At 32.5% G+C, this 15,271-nt stretch overlaps 2 protein-coding genes across 2 annotated transcripts in view; one reads left to right on the top strand and one right to left on the bottom strand.

Moving 5' to 3' along the window:
- LOC106050161 (intraflagellar transport protein 81 homolog) overlaps positions 1-5,694 on the bottom strand; it is a 32,961-nt gene extending 27,267 nt beyond the window's left edge. The window contains exons 1-5 of the mRNA XM_056012766.1: positions 5,573-5,694; positions 3,852-4,047; positions 1,563-1,663; positions 1,024-1,204; positions 602-757 (exon numbers count right to left, since the gene is read on the bottom strand). Of these exons, the coding sequence (XP_055868741.1) occupies positions 602-757; positions 1,024-1,204; positions 1,563-1,663; positions 3,852-4,001 (588 nt within the window). The 5' untranslated portion in view covers positions 4,002-4,047; positions 5,573-5,694. The remainder of the gene's footprint in view (positions 1-601; positions 758-1,023; positions 1,205-1,562; positions 1,664-3,851; positions 4,048-5,572) is intronic.
- A 185-nt stretch (positions 5,695-5,879) lies between these two features.
- Positions 5,880-14,530, top strand: LOC106062374 (signal peptidase complex subunit 2-like). The gene is made up of 5 exons (XM_056012122.1): positions 5,880-5,943; positions 8,370-8,450; positions 9,770-9,930; positions 11,335-11,469; positions 12,392-14,530. Exons 1-5 carry the CDS (start codon positions 5,926-5,928, stop codon positions 12,576-12,578), a joined length of 582 nt encoding a protein of 193 aa, XP_055868097.1. The 5' UTR covers positions 5,880-5,925; the 3' UTR covers positions 12,579-14,530.
- The last annotated feature ends 741 nt before the right edge of the window (positions 14,531-15,271 follow it).

Here is a 15,271-nt window from a genome sequence, read left to right as displayed (position 1 = left end):
ATATACTTAGAGGTTTAGTAATTGGTTTTGTTAATGATCAAGTATCAGAGACAAACTTCAAACAAGTGTGAAATTGGACATAATTATAGTTCCTAAAAACTTTTCAAAAATATAATTATAGCTGAAAGAGCATGTTTAATTTTGTTTCTTTTCAAAAGAAACTTAGCAAGCAAAATGTTTAAGGCCAAAAATCTCTTGAAAATAAGGATCAAAGAAAATGAAAAAAAAAAAAAAAAATTAGAAAGGAAAAATGTTCATAGTCTACAGCTTTTAAGTATCTTCTACCCGAAAACTCAAGTGTATTTGTAGTTAATAAAACTTGAAATAATTTACTACAATTCCTGCTGACTAAATATAAATACATTTAAATTTTAGATTTTATGGCACATCTGCACAATTTAGGCCATGTCGTGTCTAAATATACATATAATGAATGATTTATTATTGTCTATCTTTACTACACGTTACGGTAACATCGTCAACTATCAATATCATATAGCTACTAATGTTTAGCTAATTAGCTTTGCTAACTGGCAGCTATAAGTTTTGCAATCATTCCTATCTGCTGTTCTGAACAAAGCAAGAAGAGACTGTGTCTAACCTTTCTCCTGAGCCTTTCGATCCTTTTTATAAGCTGTTCTTTCTCTTCTTCCATATTAGTTATGTCCTTTCTAATTTCTGCTGTATTGAATCCTGAGTTTTTCAACTGCTCTGACTGCTTATGCATCTCTTTAAACTGTTCCATGAGCTCCTCATACTAAAAGTAAAAATAGCTCATGACATCATTCAGAGGAAGAACTCAATGTTAAATGACACAGACAAAAACATCAACATATCTGTAAAAAAATATCTAATACCTTTTTTTAAACAAATTTAGAACTCAAGAAAAGTATAGATATATAAACAATAAAACATGCATAAAAATTCTTCAGCTGTTGAATGACGACTAAAAGGACCTTGGTTGGATTTCTGAACCAATGTCAATCCAGCAGAGAAAGAGTACTAGCTTGAGCGCAATAATACCTGGACATAGATTGCATTGACCTCCTCATCTTGCATGATTTCAGCCGGGATGTCAATTTTAACAAGAAATTTAGCCAGATAAGCTCTTTTTTGAAGTTCTGGAACTTTCTGAAGTAGCCATTCTAGAATAGGAAAGATAATTGGTTTCTCTCCCTGGACTATACCAGCTCTGAATTGACTCCTGCAAAATATTAAAATATTACTATAAGTACCTCAAAAATATAAAAAAGCCAGTGATTTGTAACAAAGAAACAAATCTAATGAAACATTAAAATTTAGCACCAGTGATATAGTATGCAAAAGACATTTAATGTTTTATATCTAAGGTTCTGTTAAAACCCATTCAAAACTCTGTTGCATAGAAAACATTTTCGGATTCAATAGCTTCCTAACCATGCAACCCTAAAGCAAAACTGTTATTGTCCAATAAATTTACAAAAAAAAAATTAGATGGTAAGTTCTATTAAACAGACAAAGCCTGAGTATCTCATAAGAGAAATATACATACTCTACTAACACAAAGAACATGAGTAACTTACATATTGACATGGTCAGGAGGTTTATACTTTAGAACTCTCAAAATCTGAAAGATTCTTACAGCTGTCTGATCAGGGGCTTCTTCTCGGAGATCCATTTTTTGCTAGAAAAAAAATTTACAAATTAAAAAAAAAAACAAAAAAAACAACATTGGCTATGTGGTCAACTGCATGTCTGAACAAATCAAACAACAAACTTATGGACACAATGGGCACAAACTGCTAACCACCAAAAGTAGGCAAGTACTGAGGTAGCATCCATAAACTGCTAACTGACAAAACTAGGCAAGTACTGAGGTAGCATTCACAAACTGCTAACCACCAAAACTAGGCAAGTACTGAGGTAGCATTCACAAACTGCTAACCACCAAAAGTAGGCAAGTACTGAGGTAGCATCCATAAACTGCTAACTGACAAAACTAGGCAAGTACTGAGGTAGCATTCACAAACTGCTAACCACCAAAACTAGGCAAGTACTGAGGTAGCATTCACAAACTGCTAACCACCAAAAGTAGGCAAGTACTGAGGTAGCATCCATAAACTGCTAACTGACAAAACTAGGCAAGTACTGAGGTAGCATTCACAAACTGCTAACCACCAAAACTAGGCAAGTACTGAGGTAGCATTCACAAACTGCTAACCACCAAAAGTAGGCAAGTACTGAGGTAGCATTCACAAACTGCTAACCACCAAAAGTAGGCAAGTACTGAGGTAGCATCCATAAACTGCTAACCACCAAAAGTAGGCAAGTACTGAGGTAGCATCCATAAACTGCTAACTGACAAAACTAGGCAAGTACTGAGGTAGCATTCACAAACTGCTAACTGACAAAACTAGACAAGTACTGAGGTAGCTTCCACAAACGGCTAGCCAACAAAAGTAGGCAAACACTGAGGTAGTATCCATAAACTTCTAACCAACAAAAGTAGGCAAACACTGAGGTAGCATCCACAAACTGCTAGCCAACAAAAGTAGGCAAACACTGAGGTAGTATCCATAAACTGCTAACTGACAAAACTAGACAAGTACTGAGGTAGCATCCACAAACTGCTAGCCAACAAAAGTAGGCAAACATTGAGGTAGTATCCATAAACGTCTAACCAACAAAAGTAGGCAAACACTGAGGTAGTATCCATAAACTTCTAACCAACAAAAGTAGGCAAACACTGAGGTAGTATCCATAAACTTCTAACCAACAAAAGTAGGCAAACACTGAGGTAGTATCCATAAACTTCTAACCAACAAAAGTAGGCAAACACTGAGGTAGTATCCATAAACTTCTAACCAACAAAAGTAGGCAAACACTGAGGTAGCATCCACAAACTGCTAGCCAACAAAAGTAGGCAAACACTGAGGTAGTATCCATAAACTTCTAACAAACAAAAGTAGGCAAACACTGATGTAGCATCCACAAACTGCTAGCCAACAAAAGTAGGCAAACACTGAGGTAGTATCCATAAACTTGTAACCAACAAAAGTAGGCAAACACTGAGGTAGTATCCATAAACTTCTAACCAACAAAAGTAGGCAAACACTGAGGTAGTATCCATAAACTTCTAACCAACAAAAGTAGGCAAACACTGAGGTAGCATCCACAAACTGCTAGCCAACAAAAGTAGGCAAACACTGAGGTAGTATCCATAAACTTCTAACAAACAAAAGTAGGCAAACACTGATGTAGCATCCACAAACTGCTAGCCAACAAAAGTAGGCAAACACTGAGGTAGCAGCCATAAAGGGAACAAAAGTCAATAAACACTACCTGAGTGAGAAAAACTGGAAGAAGACACCATAAACTTAACACTTGGAACAATAGGTTACCCGATTATGTGGTACGTGCTTTGGACTTTTCTCCCAATGGTCCCGAGTTCACATCCAGCCCACTGCCCTCCTGAAGAAGGTCTGGTATATGATGAAACCATCTTCATTTCTGAAGGAGCATCAGAAACTTGTTAAAAGGTGGATATGAAATATGCTAGAAAGGACATAACCTGTGCAGATCATAACCTAGCTGGGGCGACTGGATTAAGTAGTTAAGTAAATTGTAAAAATCAAAACAACAAACCATTTTCATTCATTACCAAAATATCACATAATATCTTGTATTTATAGCATTAAATAAAAAGCTACCAACAGCAAAAAAAAAAAAAAAATATTGAAAAATGTTTTTTTCAAATTAGGTTTCAACTAACTTAATTGTTAATTGTTAGCAGATTTTCAAAAAGAATTTACCCAGAATTCAACTGGCTTCCAGACGGAGGCATTAAAGTAAAAAGAAAAAAAAAGTTTTACCTTAGGATCAATGATTGCCAACACATCATTTAAGACCTGCAGCAGCTGAAGGGGCTCAAGAGAGTCAAAGGAAATCAAGTTGTAGGATTTGCTAAAAGGTTCCTTGTTCAATTCCTGAACAATAAACCTCATCTGTTCACTCATGCTCATTGTGATGGTTGGTTACTGATGACCGCTGAACACCAGAATAAGTTATCTGAGAAAAAAAAGAAATAAAAAAATTAGTTGCTAACTTTATAATTTAACAAATAATGCATCTAAATATACTATTACTCCATCCAGGTGGCACTACAGCCCATGCAGAACCCTGGCCTGCTCTAGCTCATCTTTCCATTCTGATCTATCTTGGGCTTCACGTCTCCATGCTGTTTGATCTGCCCCCACATCATCAAGTCACTGTGCTCGTGGCCTGCCAATTGGTTTTTACTGGTGAACAATCTTTGCTCCTCTGTTCTCTGACATTCTTTTAATGTGACCTGCCCAACGTAATAGGTTCCTTTTTATTTCGGTTGCTATGGAGTGGTCTTCATAGAGCTGGTAAATTTCTTGGTTGGTATGAGTCCTCCATCCGGTTTCCTCATGTATGGCACCATAAATTTTTCTGAGGATTTTTCTTACTCTAATCTACTATTAAAGGAAAATTTGCATTTGTACAAAGAGGCAAACTTATAACTTATGCATCACAAAATCCTATACTGTCTCAATCGGTTGCCAAAGGTCTGAAACAAATATTAAATGACAAAACAAAATGTAGATCTAGATATCCATCTAAATCTAGTAGAAGCAGTACTAGATGGGACAGTTCAAACTGCAATGCATACAAACTTCAACTCCACTAGCGACATTGTTGGTAAAGACAGTGATAAAGGATAATCAAGATGCTAGAAAGATCTAGGTCTAGATAACAAAAAAATCCAAAGGAATAAAACCAAATGCACATGCAGCCTAGCTATTTATTTACATGTAAAATGGATGCCGCACTCACTGGGATAATAAATAGGCATTCAAGCAAAAAAATGACTTGAATGCAGCATATAAAGAAACAAGTGCAACCATGGTTACACTATTCATTGACTATTACTCTAATCTTCTAGCCCTGTTTGGTGCAAGAGAAAGCCTTCAGGACAGAAGACGCAAAAGTAAAGTAGCAATTATACATAAAACACTGAACCATAATCTGCAAATACAAAAACAAAATTTAGTAAAATACTCTGAAAAAGAAAGAAAAAAATGAAGCCATCATCATCATGCATGGTCATACTATTAGTAAGTATTAGTACTATTTAACTACTGCCTAGAGATGTAAATATGACAGCTAAAAGTGGAAATTACCGACTAAAGTACTAGATCTAGATAAGATTATTACGATTCTATGTTCTATTTATAATATAAATATTCACCCAATGACCCATGACTGACTCTCGATCCACTCTTCTTACTAATCTTAAATTAGTTAATTAAATCTTAGGTCTTCTACTTCTACTACTTAGTACTACTAGTGACTCTAGTACTGAGTACTACTCACTAGTGACAAGTCACACTCACAAGACAAGTGATCAAGTTTAGTTAGTTAAGTGAGTAGTCTACTTCTTGAAGTTCTACCCCTTTTGGAATTATGATAAACTATATACTAGAATCTAGATCTAGTACTAGCAAAGTTAAAGTTTCAGTTGATTTAGACCGATAAAATTGAGAATAACTTAGATATAGATGTAAATTACCACACAAAACGGTTAAGATCCGGATCACTTTGAAGTAAAAATATTTGTTTACATCGCCATAGACGCCATAGCAGAGCTAAGGCTAAATACCAGGGAAAATAAAAATGAACAACTGGCCTTTTCAGTAGAACAAAATCTTCATCTAACAATAGTAATATAATTTGTTAATAATACTCTAGATTATAGGATCAAGCTTTAAATATTACCAAAAACAATAAATTTAAATCTGATATAGATCTAGATAGATAAGCAAATGATTTTTTTAAAATTTATTTTGCGTTTGTCCCGTTTCATAGATTCATCTTCATTTTTTAACGATTGTCTAGATCTAGCTACGTGTACTTCCTGTTAAAATGGCCCCGTCCAAAGATGTATGTTTTGAAAGATGTTTATCCAATATTTTGCTATTTTAATTTTTATTAGTGCTTTTTCACTTTACTTTATCTTATTAATATTATTGTACTGGTCTTCATATTTAAGTCATTGGTTAATATGCATGACTAAATGCACGACGCGTAGGACGTAATTATCTTCTTTTTTGAAGTTACGTCTGACTGTACTGTCACTGTGTACTGTTACTGTGTATTTATTTAATTATTAGTCTTTAATAATTTATATTACTAATTTAATTATCTAATATTAGATCTAGTATTAATTTAATTAATTAGTATTATTTTTATTATAAAAAAAATTAAGATTAAAAATTAAGATATTTCATATTATTTCATTTGAATAAATGCTACTTGAATGCATAGATTATAGATCTAGAATAATCTAGATCTATTTTTTATAAATATATTTTAATTTAGCGTCCTAGTCTATATAAATATAATATTAATATATTTATATAATTAATTATAGATTATTATACTTATAGGCTAATCATTAGTGACATTAGGGATGTGAAATAAAAAATGTATCTTTGAAAAAACAATTTTTCGGTAGTACATCATTAAAATACTTTATCAACTTTATCAGAACCTTCCAATGGTGCCTAAATTAGAAAGTTATGATTTTTCTTTTGTGGCATTTTAACCTAACAGTAACTTTCAACTTTGACAACAAAATTTAAATAAATAATTTGCTGAGAGGTTTACAATGATACCAAATTTATCTTTCTATGTTATATAGGAGCAAAGTTATGCTGTTTTATGTGTAGAAAAATGGACTATAGAAAATGTCCAAAAAACTGTGATAAAAAAAATGAATTTTCGTCTTTATCTCATCATAACTTTATAACCATAATAGTTGAAATTTGGAACATGCAGCTAACATTGATTCACAGCTAATTAAATTGTTTGAAAATTGACTTCTATCCTTTTTTTTTAGTTTGACAGAAACTTCTTCAGCTTTATAATATTTATAAATATAATGTAAAATAACACCTTGATAGCATTCTCTCCACTAGGTTGATCCTAACTTCTGTATTGGTGAAAAAAAAATTGATATTTTCATTATAAGTAAAAAAAAACTTAATTAACTTTAAAAGAAAAATCTTCATTAAGCATTAATTAGGCCTTGTCTAAAGTAATTGATAACACAACTTTAAAACTTCTCACATATATTTCATTTAAAATTGTAATATATATCAAAGTGCGACCTATGTAAAAAAAAAAACATCAGTCTTTTTTTTTTTTCCGCACTTCTAGTTATTATTTCACCTAGCTATATAGATCTAGATATATTTAAAAATTTACTTTGTCTTTAATTTTAATAAATTTTTAATTTATACACTTTAATTAGATATATAAATATAATCAATTAGATCTTAGATCCTAAAAATTCTGGCGATTCTCTTAAAAAATTTACAAGATTTCTCAGATTCCTAACAATAATTTTTTATAGACTATAGATTATAGATATATTATTTTTACTTGTCTTGCTAATAATATAGAATTATTAGAATTAGAATCTAGATATACATTTTTTCAAAATGCAGCTTGTGGGTATTCCAATGATTAGTTGATTTGTTGTATTATATGCGCTGGGTAGTCATGCATTTGCCTCACCTTTCACATTATTTTACATTAGTCTGCTGTTCCTGTTTCTGGGCTGTTAAATCTCTGACTATTGTCAAGTATTGTCTATTCGTAGATGTAGATATTTAGCGAAGATAGTTTGCACATAACCATGAAAAGTCCATGAAAATTGTTTTGGTTGGAAAAGTCAGGAATCCAGATTTTAAAGAAATAGTATTTGAAAAAAAAAGCTGTTGTGTCTAGCCTACTCTCTTTTTATTTCTTTTTCTTTTTTCTTTCTTTTTCACATTATTGAGTATGTAAATTATAAGTGTCAGTGTCATTTTCAACTAAGTTTTGCCTTACTTATCACATAGTCCAGCAGTTCACTCCATCCTCACCTAAGCAAGAACCAGACTAGATTTATATATAGAAATAGCAACAGATTTTTAGTTTGCTTAGTCTGTTGGGCTGAGACCAATCTGTATAGATATCCTGAATTTATTGGTCTAAACTGCCCACAGGAAAGTCCCAGCTCAGTGTTTAAATCTTCTAAAGGGATTGGCCTTGATTGAGGTCATCATAATGTTTAAAAATGAAGTCTGGGCGTGGGGGGATTTAGACAACAGAATAAAACAAGTTTTAAAATATCTTCTTAGAAAGAAAATATGTGATAACTTTAACAACATGCCCAATCAAGTAATTTTTCTGTAACAAGTCCTTTTTGGCTTTAACAGTTATTTGAAATTTGCCTCTTGCCTTCACTTGCTAGCTTCTTGTAGAACTAAAGTCATTATATATTAAGACACTATTCTTATTGTAGAATTATTTTGTTACAGATCTTAGATGAAAAGCCAGTTAAAATTGATAAGTGGGATTCTGGAGCCTTAAAAAATGCATTGGATGATGGGGCGAAAAAGGTAGGTTTTGGACCCTGAGAAAAAAGTAACATTTGTCTATATATGTGTTATTAAAATATTTATCTGTTTCACTTATTGCATTAAAAGTCAAGGGAAAGCAAAGTCAAGAATGTTTCCTTCAATACACCACCATCAATAGGGAAAGTGAAGCTGCTTACAATTCACTATTGGCTTCTATGTGTTTTTTGGTCCAAATAAAACGTTTGTGTCGAGTCTCTTTTTATATATTATATTCTGTTGCAGTTCTACTGAAATAAATAGCGACTAAAAATATGGACAAGCTGGGTTGGCTGTAAATCAATCACTTGTTAAGTTACATTTTTGTGTCCTGATAGAGGTCTGTACTAAGTTATTAACTCTGCAAGATATAGGGAAAATTCATGTGCTGGTCGCATATTTCCTTAACTATTGCATAAGTATTGATGATGGTCCAATGTGGGTATTGATGGTGGTCCAATGTGGGTATTGATGGTGGTCCAATGTGGGTATTGATGGTGGTTCCAACTTGAATGTTTCCTCCCTTGCATTACATTGAAACTTCGTCTCTTTGGTGCCCATTTTCATGTACATTGAAACTTGTCTCTTTGGTGCACATTTTCATGTACATTGAAACTGCGTCTCTTTGGTGCCCATTTTCATGTACATTGAAACTTTGTCTCTTTGGTGCCCATTTTCATGTACATTGAAACTTCGTCTCTTTGGTGCACATTTTCATGTACATTGAAATTTCGTCTCTTTGGTGCACATTTCCATGTACATTGAAACTTCGTCTCTTTGGTGCCCATTTTCATGTACATTGAAACTTCGTCTCTTTGGTGCACATTTTAATGTACATTGAAACTTCGTCTCTTTGGTGCCCATTTTCATGTACATTGAAACTTCGTCTCTTTGGTGCCCATTTTCATGTACATTGAAACTTCGTCTCTTTGGTGCACATTTTAATGTACATTGAAACTTCGTCTCTTTGGTGCCCATTTTCATGTACATTGAAACTTCGTCTCTTTGGTGCCCATTTTCATGTACATTGAAACTTCGTCTCTTTGGTGCCCATTTATGTGTGATGCCTAGAAACATGTTAACTTACTATGATCTCAATGTTGCATATATATAGCCTCTTGAAGGGTTACAGATAACATTTATTTCAATAACTGGGAATGAGTCTGAGAAAAAAACAAACTGTTTATAAATAAACCTAAAAGTCACTTCACTTAAGATTTTGGCCTATCATATATACTAGCCAGCCTTTCCTGATTTCATTCATTGATATGCAGATTTGTTATGAAATATTATTTATGTCTTGAAATGTTTTGTGTTTGCAGGTGTTATTGGATATTATGGGCTTTAAGGAATCTCACAAACTGATGAACGGCCGTCTGTTCCTATGTACAGTGGCAATAGGTTTTGCCATGTTTGCTCTTCTCTGGGACTACTTATATCCATTTCCACAGTCCAGGAATGTGCTACTATGTTGTGTCATCTCGTATCCTTGAGCAGATTTTTTTATATAGTTTTTATTTATGTATCCCATTTTTTTTTAAACATATATAAATTTATTGATTATAAATAATATATTTGAGTCCAGTTTCTGGGATGATGTAGAAATGAAAAGAAAAAAAGAAAAGCTACATTTAGTCAGGGATGGAAATTTGTCTGAAAATCAACAAATGATACCATCTTATTTCCCAAATCTGTTAGAAGCAAAACAAAATTTACAGATTAGCACCTAGATTTAGATGATTACTATTTTTTTTTTAGCAGGTTGACTTTTACTTGGGAATGTAGATCTAGATTTTATAGTGAGTAACATATTCTTACATTTTTATATAACTAATAATTACTAATTTAAAAGCCCGGTGTGATAGTGCCATAGAGATCCACTTCTTGCAAGCTACTTGTAGATCTGCATGAACGTGAGACACACAAGAAGCTTCATGTACAGTTTTATTATCTTATCTTATATAATACAGACGTTACTTCAAAAAAGAAGATGATTACGTCCTACGCGTCATGCATTTAGTCATGCATATTAACCAATGACTAAAATTCTGCCAAGTCACTGGTTTTCCTGGCTAGCTCAGGCAACCCATTCCATGCTCTAATAGCACTAGGGAAGAAGGAGTATTTGTACAAATTTGTCCTAGCATATGGGACAAGGAATGTGCCTTTATCTTTGTGTCTTTCAGAGTATTTTATTAAATTTTGTTTTTGTATTTGAAGATTATTTTATTATTGAACATTCCTTCTAAAGCATTGCTCCTCACCTGGTTGTTCTTCAGCAGAGATTCAACAGCTGTCTCTCAGTTGCTTTTTTAAAGTATTTTTAGTGACCCCAAGGAAAGTTCCTTTTCATTCATGTAATGACCATTGAAACATACTTTTGAAGCATTTCAAAAATTCAAGCATGTTTTGATTTTCAAACACAGTTGTTTCATAGAGAAGTTCTTACAATACCAGTAAAGAAATATTTTTTTTATATAGTACTCAGACTGCATGGACTAGATACAAAGCATCTACAAAAAAAAACTGTCAAAGTCCTCTCATCTACATGTGCAAACAATATTGCCTTGCATGCATTTTGTGAATGTGTGCAGCAAAGCTAATGTAGTGTAATTTGTAACATTATTAAGGATCTTATATGCTATAGAAAAGCATGTTTCCGGAAATAGTTCTTCCAATGATGGTAGCTGTATTTGAGTTAAAAAAAAAAAGATGCTTTTTAGTGTATTTAATCAATGTCTTTGTGGCAATGAAGTATTACTACACAAGGAGACGGTCGCAAAGATAACTACGCTGACGGTAGCTGTATAACAAAGTTCAATTCTTGCTGGCATCTCTTCATTACACTGAGTATATCAATTCATTATTCAACTTAACCCAGCACTAGATACTTTGTTCTGATGGGGATATTAACATTTTATTTAACCTATGTGGAGAGAGGAATCTTTCTTGTGGCTCTGGAGCAGGACAAAGCCAGAATGGAGCCTGACAACAAGTGGACACTACAGTCATCACTACGCAAGTAAGTGTCACAGACCACTACACGTCGTGTCAATGAATGCTAGTTGTAACTGTCCTTCATAATTAAATTTGAGCACAATCTCATTTTCATTTTTCTGTATTCACAATGATGGCTTTTAGCTCAATCTAAAGCTTTAAAAGTTGATTACAGCCTGATTCAGTAATTAGGTTTCTATTAACTTTGAATCTTTTTTGCTTCTCTAATTCTTTATTCTTCGTATCCGAAAGCCATACTTCGTTTCGGGTCTGATAATGCTACGGAGACAAATAAATGAGAGTGACAATGGGAAGAATGATTCTGCTTCGGCCTAATGGAACTCTTTTTTTTTCCCTCCATGTTTCCACTATTATTTAAATGATTTAAGAGGTCTTGTTTTTTATGTTTGTGTTGTGGCCTGGTTTGGTAAATAAACATTTGCTAATGGTTTTAGTCTCTGGATGGTCCTTGTGAGAAGTTTTATTATTTTATTTTAAGTGTAGTTTATTTTTTAATTAAAATGAAAAAAATGATCAACATTTATTATTATTGAGGATGGTGGCTGAGCTGTAAAGAGTTTGGCTTCCAAACTGGGGGCCTGGGCTCAAATCCTAGTGAAGACTTGGATTTTTAATTTTGGGATCTTTAAGCGCCTCTGAGTCCACCCAGCTCTGATGGGTACCTGACTTTAGTTGGGGAAAAGTAAAGGCGGTTGGTCGTTGTGCTGGCCACATGACAGCCTCGTTAACCGTAGGCCATAGAAACAGATGATCTTTACATCATGTAACACAAGACCACAGGGTCTGAAAGGGGAACTTTACTTTAACTTTTACTATTATTTTTGGCTGCTTTAAAAAGTTTCATGTAAAAAAATTTTCTTCTGTACCTGATGTTCCATTTGTTGAGAAAGCAATTGTCCAACGAACCAGTTTATTTACATTCTCAGATATGACGACACCTATCACCTGACAGTATCGTTTACAGATGGCAAAACACAAGCAGAGAGAAGTACAACCATTTCTAGGTGTGTTGCCAACTTCTTTGATGACAATGGCACTTTCCGCTTCGACTTGTTTCAGCCTGTTGTCAGGAAACTCAAAGAGGACCTCAGCAGTGAGAAAAAAATGAACTGAAAATTCTTCCATTCCTGGTGACAACAAAACATCATCTAGAAATCAAATAGTCTTAAAAGTTGATGGAATTTAAATTAATATTTATACAATATAATGAGAGATTTATAAATGTATGCTCATTACCACCACAAACATGCACGTCTGGAAAAAATAAAGTGCATTACAAGTTGTTGAATGATAGATGTATTAGAATTGAATTACATTTGAATGTTTTATTTCTGAGAAAAACTAAGTCATTTGTTAACATGTTTTACGAGGGTCGTGGGTAATTGTTCACTGTGAAGTCTGTGCAGAAACACATTGATGGCTCATGGAATGATACAGAAGCTAGAAATTTTTATTCTATCCAATGTTCAGCACTTTTTAGTATACACTCTGGCAGTAATTTTGAGTACAATCATAATGGAAAAAAAAAGTATTTGGTTGTGGTTCCTGGTTATAATATTTATATCAACAAACAAATAAACTTTTTTTATTTCTAACCAGCATTTGAATTGGGTAATATAACAGTCTTACAAAACTATTGATATTGATGTATAATCTTATCTTATAAAGTGCTGATATTCCTTAAAAAAAAAATTTTTTTGTCCAATAAAAGCTTTGGACCTTTTTTTTTTTGCTTTTAAAAAATGATCATCTCTGGTTTCCATATCAATCCATGAACCATGGTTCTGTAACATGAATGCAAGTCAATTCAATCATCATTCACAGCACCAACATGCATTTTTTATTTCTTTTAATAATCCAAGTATTAATTGAGTTGTTTATTTTCTTTACACTTTTCCACATGGTTTGAAGGTAAAAAAAAAGTTTATTATTGTCTTGGAATATATAGACATTGAATTGCTTCTAATGACAAGATTTTGACAAGTCTTTTGAACTTGCTAAACTAGTTAGTCCACATTGGTACATTGTTTAGAGCTTTGGATTTACGATTGCTTATTTGAAACACTTCAAATAGATCATTATGATAAAAGATTTTGTTTAGATTATTCTGTTTTAAACACTGGTTAAATCCTTGTCTATTTATTTAAGGTTTTAAATTTCATATTTTGATACTTAATCAAAACTGTTGACTTTTTTTTTTTTTTCATCTTTATTTTTGTTGATGATGTAGACCCCTTTTGTGAGCTGCACAAGTTAAATAATAATTAAGTTAATTATGATTTACTGTCTAAATTATCCTTATCTGAATGCAATAAATTGTTTTCTTTAAAAAAAAATCTCAGTATTTGGTAATAAATTAATTTGTTTTCCTTTAAAGCTACAGTTAAATTGAAATATTTCTTGTGTTTACTCAATATTTGTAGAAACCTCTAAGGAAATAGATTACAAAAAGGATGAACTCTTGTGAACATGAAAGTATTTTAGTTACATGGTAATCAACGATATCTGGAATGGCCATTTACTTTTTTTTCCCTTGGCATGTTTTCATAGCTCACCATTGGGACCTGGCGTTTTACATTTAATATCAGGTGTTGGTGTCATTTTTACAAACAATTTTTCGTTGTCTTAGCTTTATTGTTCTATTGTTTTTGTCATTCAGTGCTAGCTTCGAAATGTTTTCAGTGACCAGCAGTCTGTCAATGTTGTACAAATTTTGTGTGTCATTTGGAGAAAAAACATACCACTTTAGCAGTGACATGGTGAACTGATAATACAAAGTCAAGTCTTTTTCTCTGACTGGAACATTTGACTTCTCATTTGTTTTTTATTAAAGATAATGTGTTTCATTCTATTTTTATTTATTATGTTGGTAGAGGTAGGCCAATGTGAAAGCATGGGACGAGAAATTATTTTAATGTGAAGTTGAAATGCCTTAGAGTATCAAAGAAACCATTTGTTCAGCAAAGTTACAACCGTTTAGATTTTTACTGTTGATTGATTGAATGGATTCTTTGGTTTGTTGGATGGACTGTTGATTTATTAAACAAATATTTTCAAAATGCAAACATTTTGCGATCAAGTTTTCTGTATTGTTCAAGTTGAATTGTTTTATTGTCTACACGTGGGAGCTTAAAGAATTTGCTGACAAATTTAAACTGCTGACACTAACTAAATTTATTTTAGTCAGCTAGTTACCACCCAAACCTTTTCATCTTTAACATAAACTGGGTTTGTTATTTTACCATTTCTATTATTTAACAATTTTGTTCATGGATAGAAATGTGAACAAAATTTTTTTTGTTCAATGACAAAATGTGAATGTTTAATTTTCATATTATTAGAACTAAAACTTAACATTTATTTTAAAATTAAAAAAAAAACAAAAAACTTTTCAACAGGAATAACTTTGGGAAGCATTTCAGTTCATGTACTAAATATTTGCAATATCAAAAACTTTCTCTTGTTGAATAAAACCATTACAAATGGTACAAACTAATGTGCCAGTGGAAACAGGGTTAGACCTCAGGTGGGACAATTTTTTATATTTTTTTTATTATGACTAGACTTATCCTTTGCGTAGATGAAGGTTGTTAATTAACTAAAATCATTAAGTCTAGTGCATTTCTAGAAATGGTCAATTTAGAATAAGGAAACATAAATAGTATTTACTGTATTATTCTTATCAAATACAGACATTTCTTCAAAAGAGAAGACATTACATCCTATATGTATTGTATGTTAATCTTAATCATGCATATTAATTAGAGATTTAAATTCTGCTAAATCATTGGTCAAAGTGTTTTGGA

The sequence above is a fragment of the Biomphalaria glabrata genome, chromosome 15, assembly GCF_947242115.1.
Source record: "Biomphalaria glabrata chromosome 15, xgBioGlab47.1, whole genome shotgun sequence".
Classification (NCBI taxonomy): Eukaryota; Metazoa; Mollusca; class Gastropoda; family Planorbidae; genus Biomphalaria; species Biomphalaria glabrata.
Note: the sequence above shows the minus strand (reverse complement) of the source record. Positions and strands in the feature narration are given on the sequence as shown.

Excerpts from the sequence above, each read along its gene's own strand:
- LOC106062374 (XM_056012122.1), top strand. Across the intron at positions 8,451-9,769 it reads TGGATGATGGGGCGAAAAAG|GTGTTATTGGATATTATGGG; the intron begins GTAGGTTTTGGA and ends TTGTGTTTGCAG. Across the intron at positions 11,470-12,391 it reads CTACAGTCATCACTACGCAA|ATATGACGACACCTATCACC; the intron begins GTAAGTGTCACA and ends TTACATTCTCAG.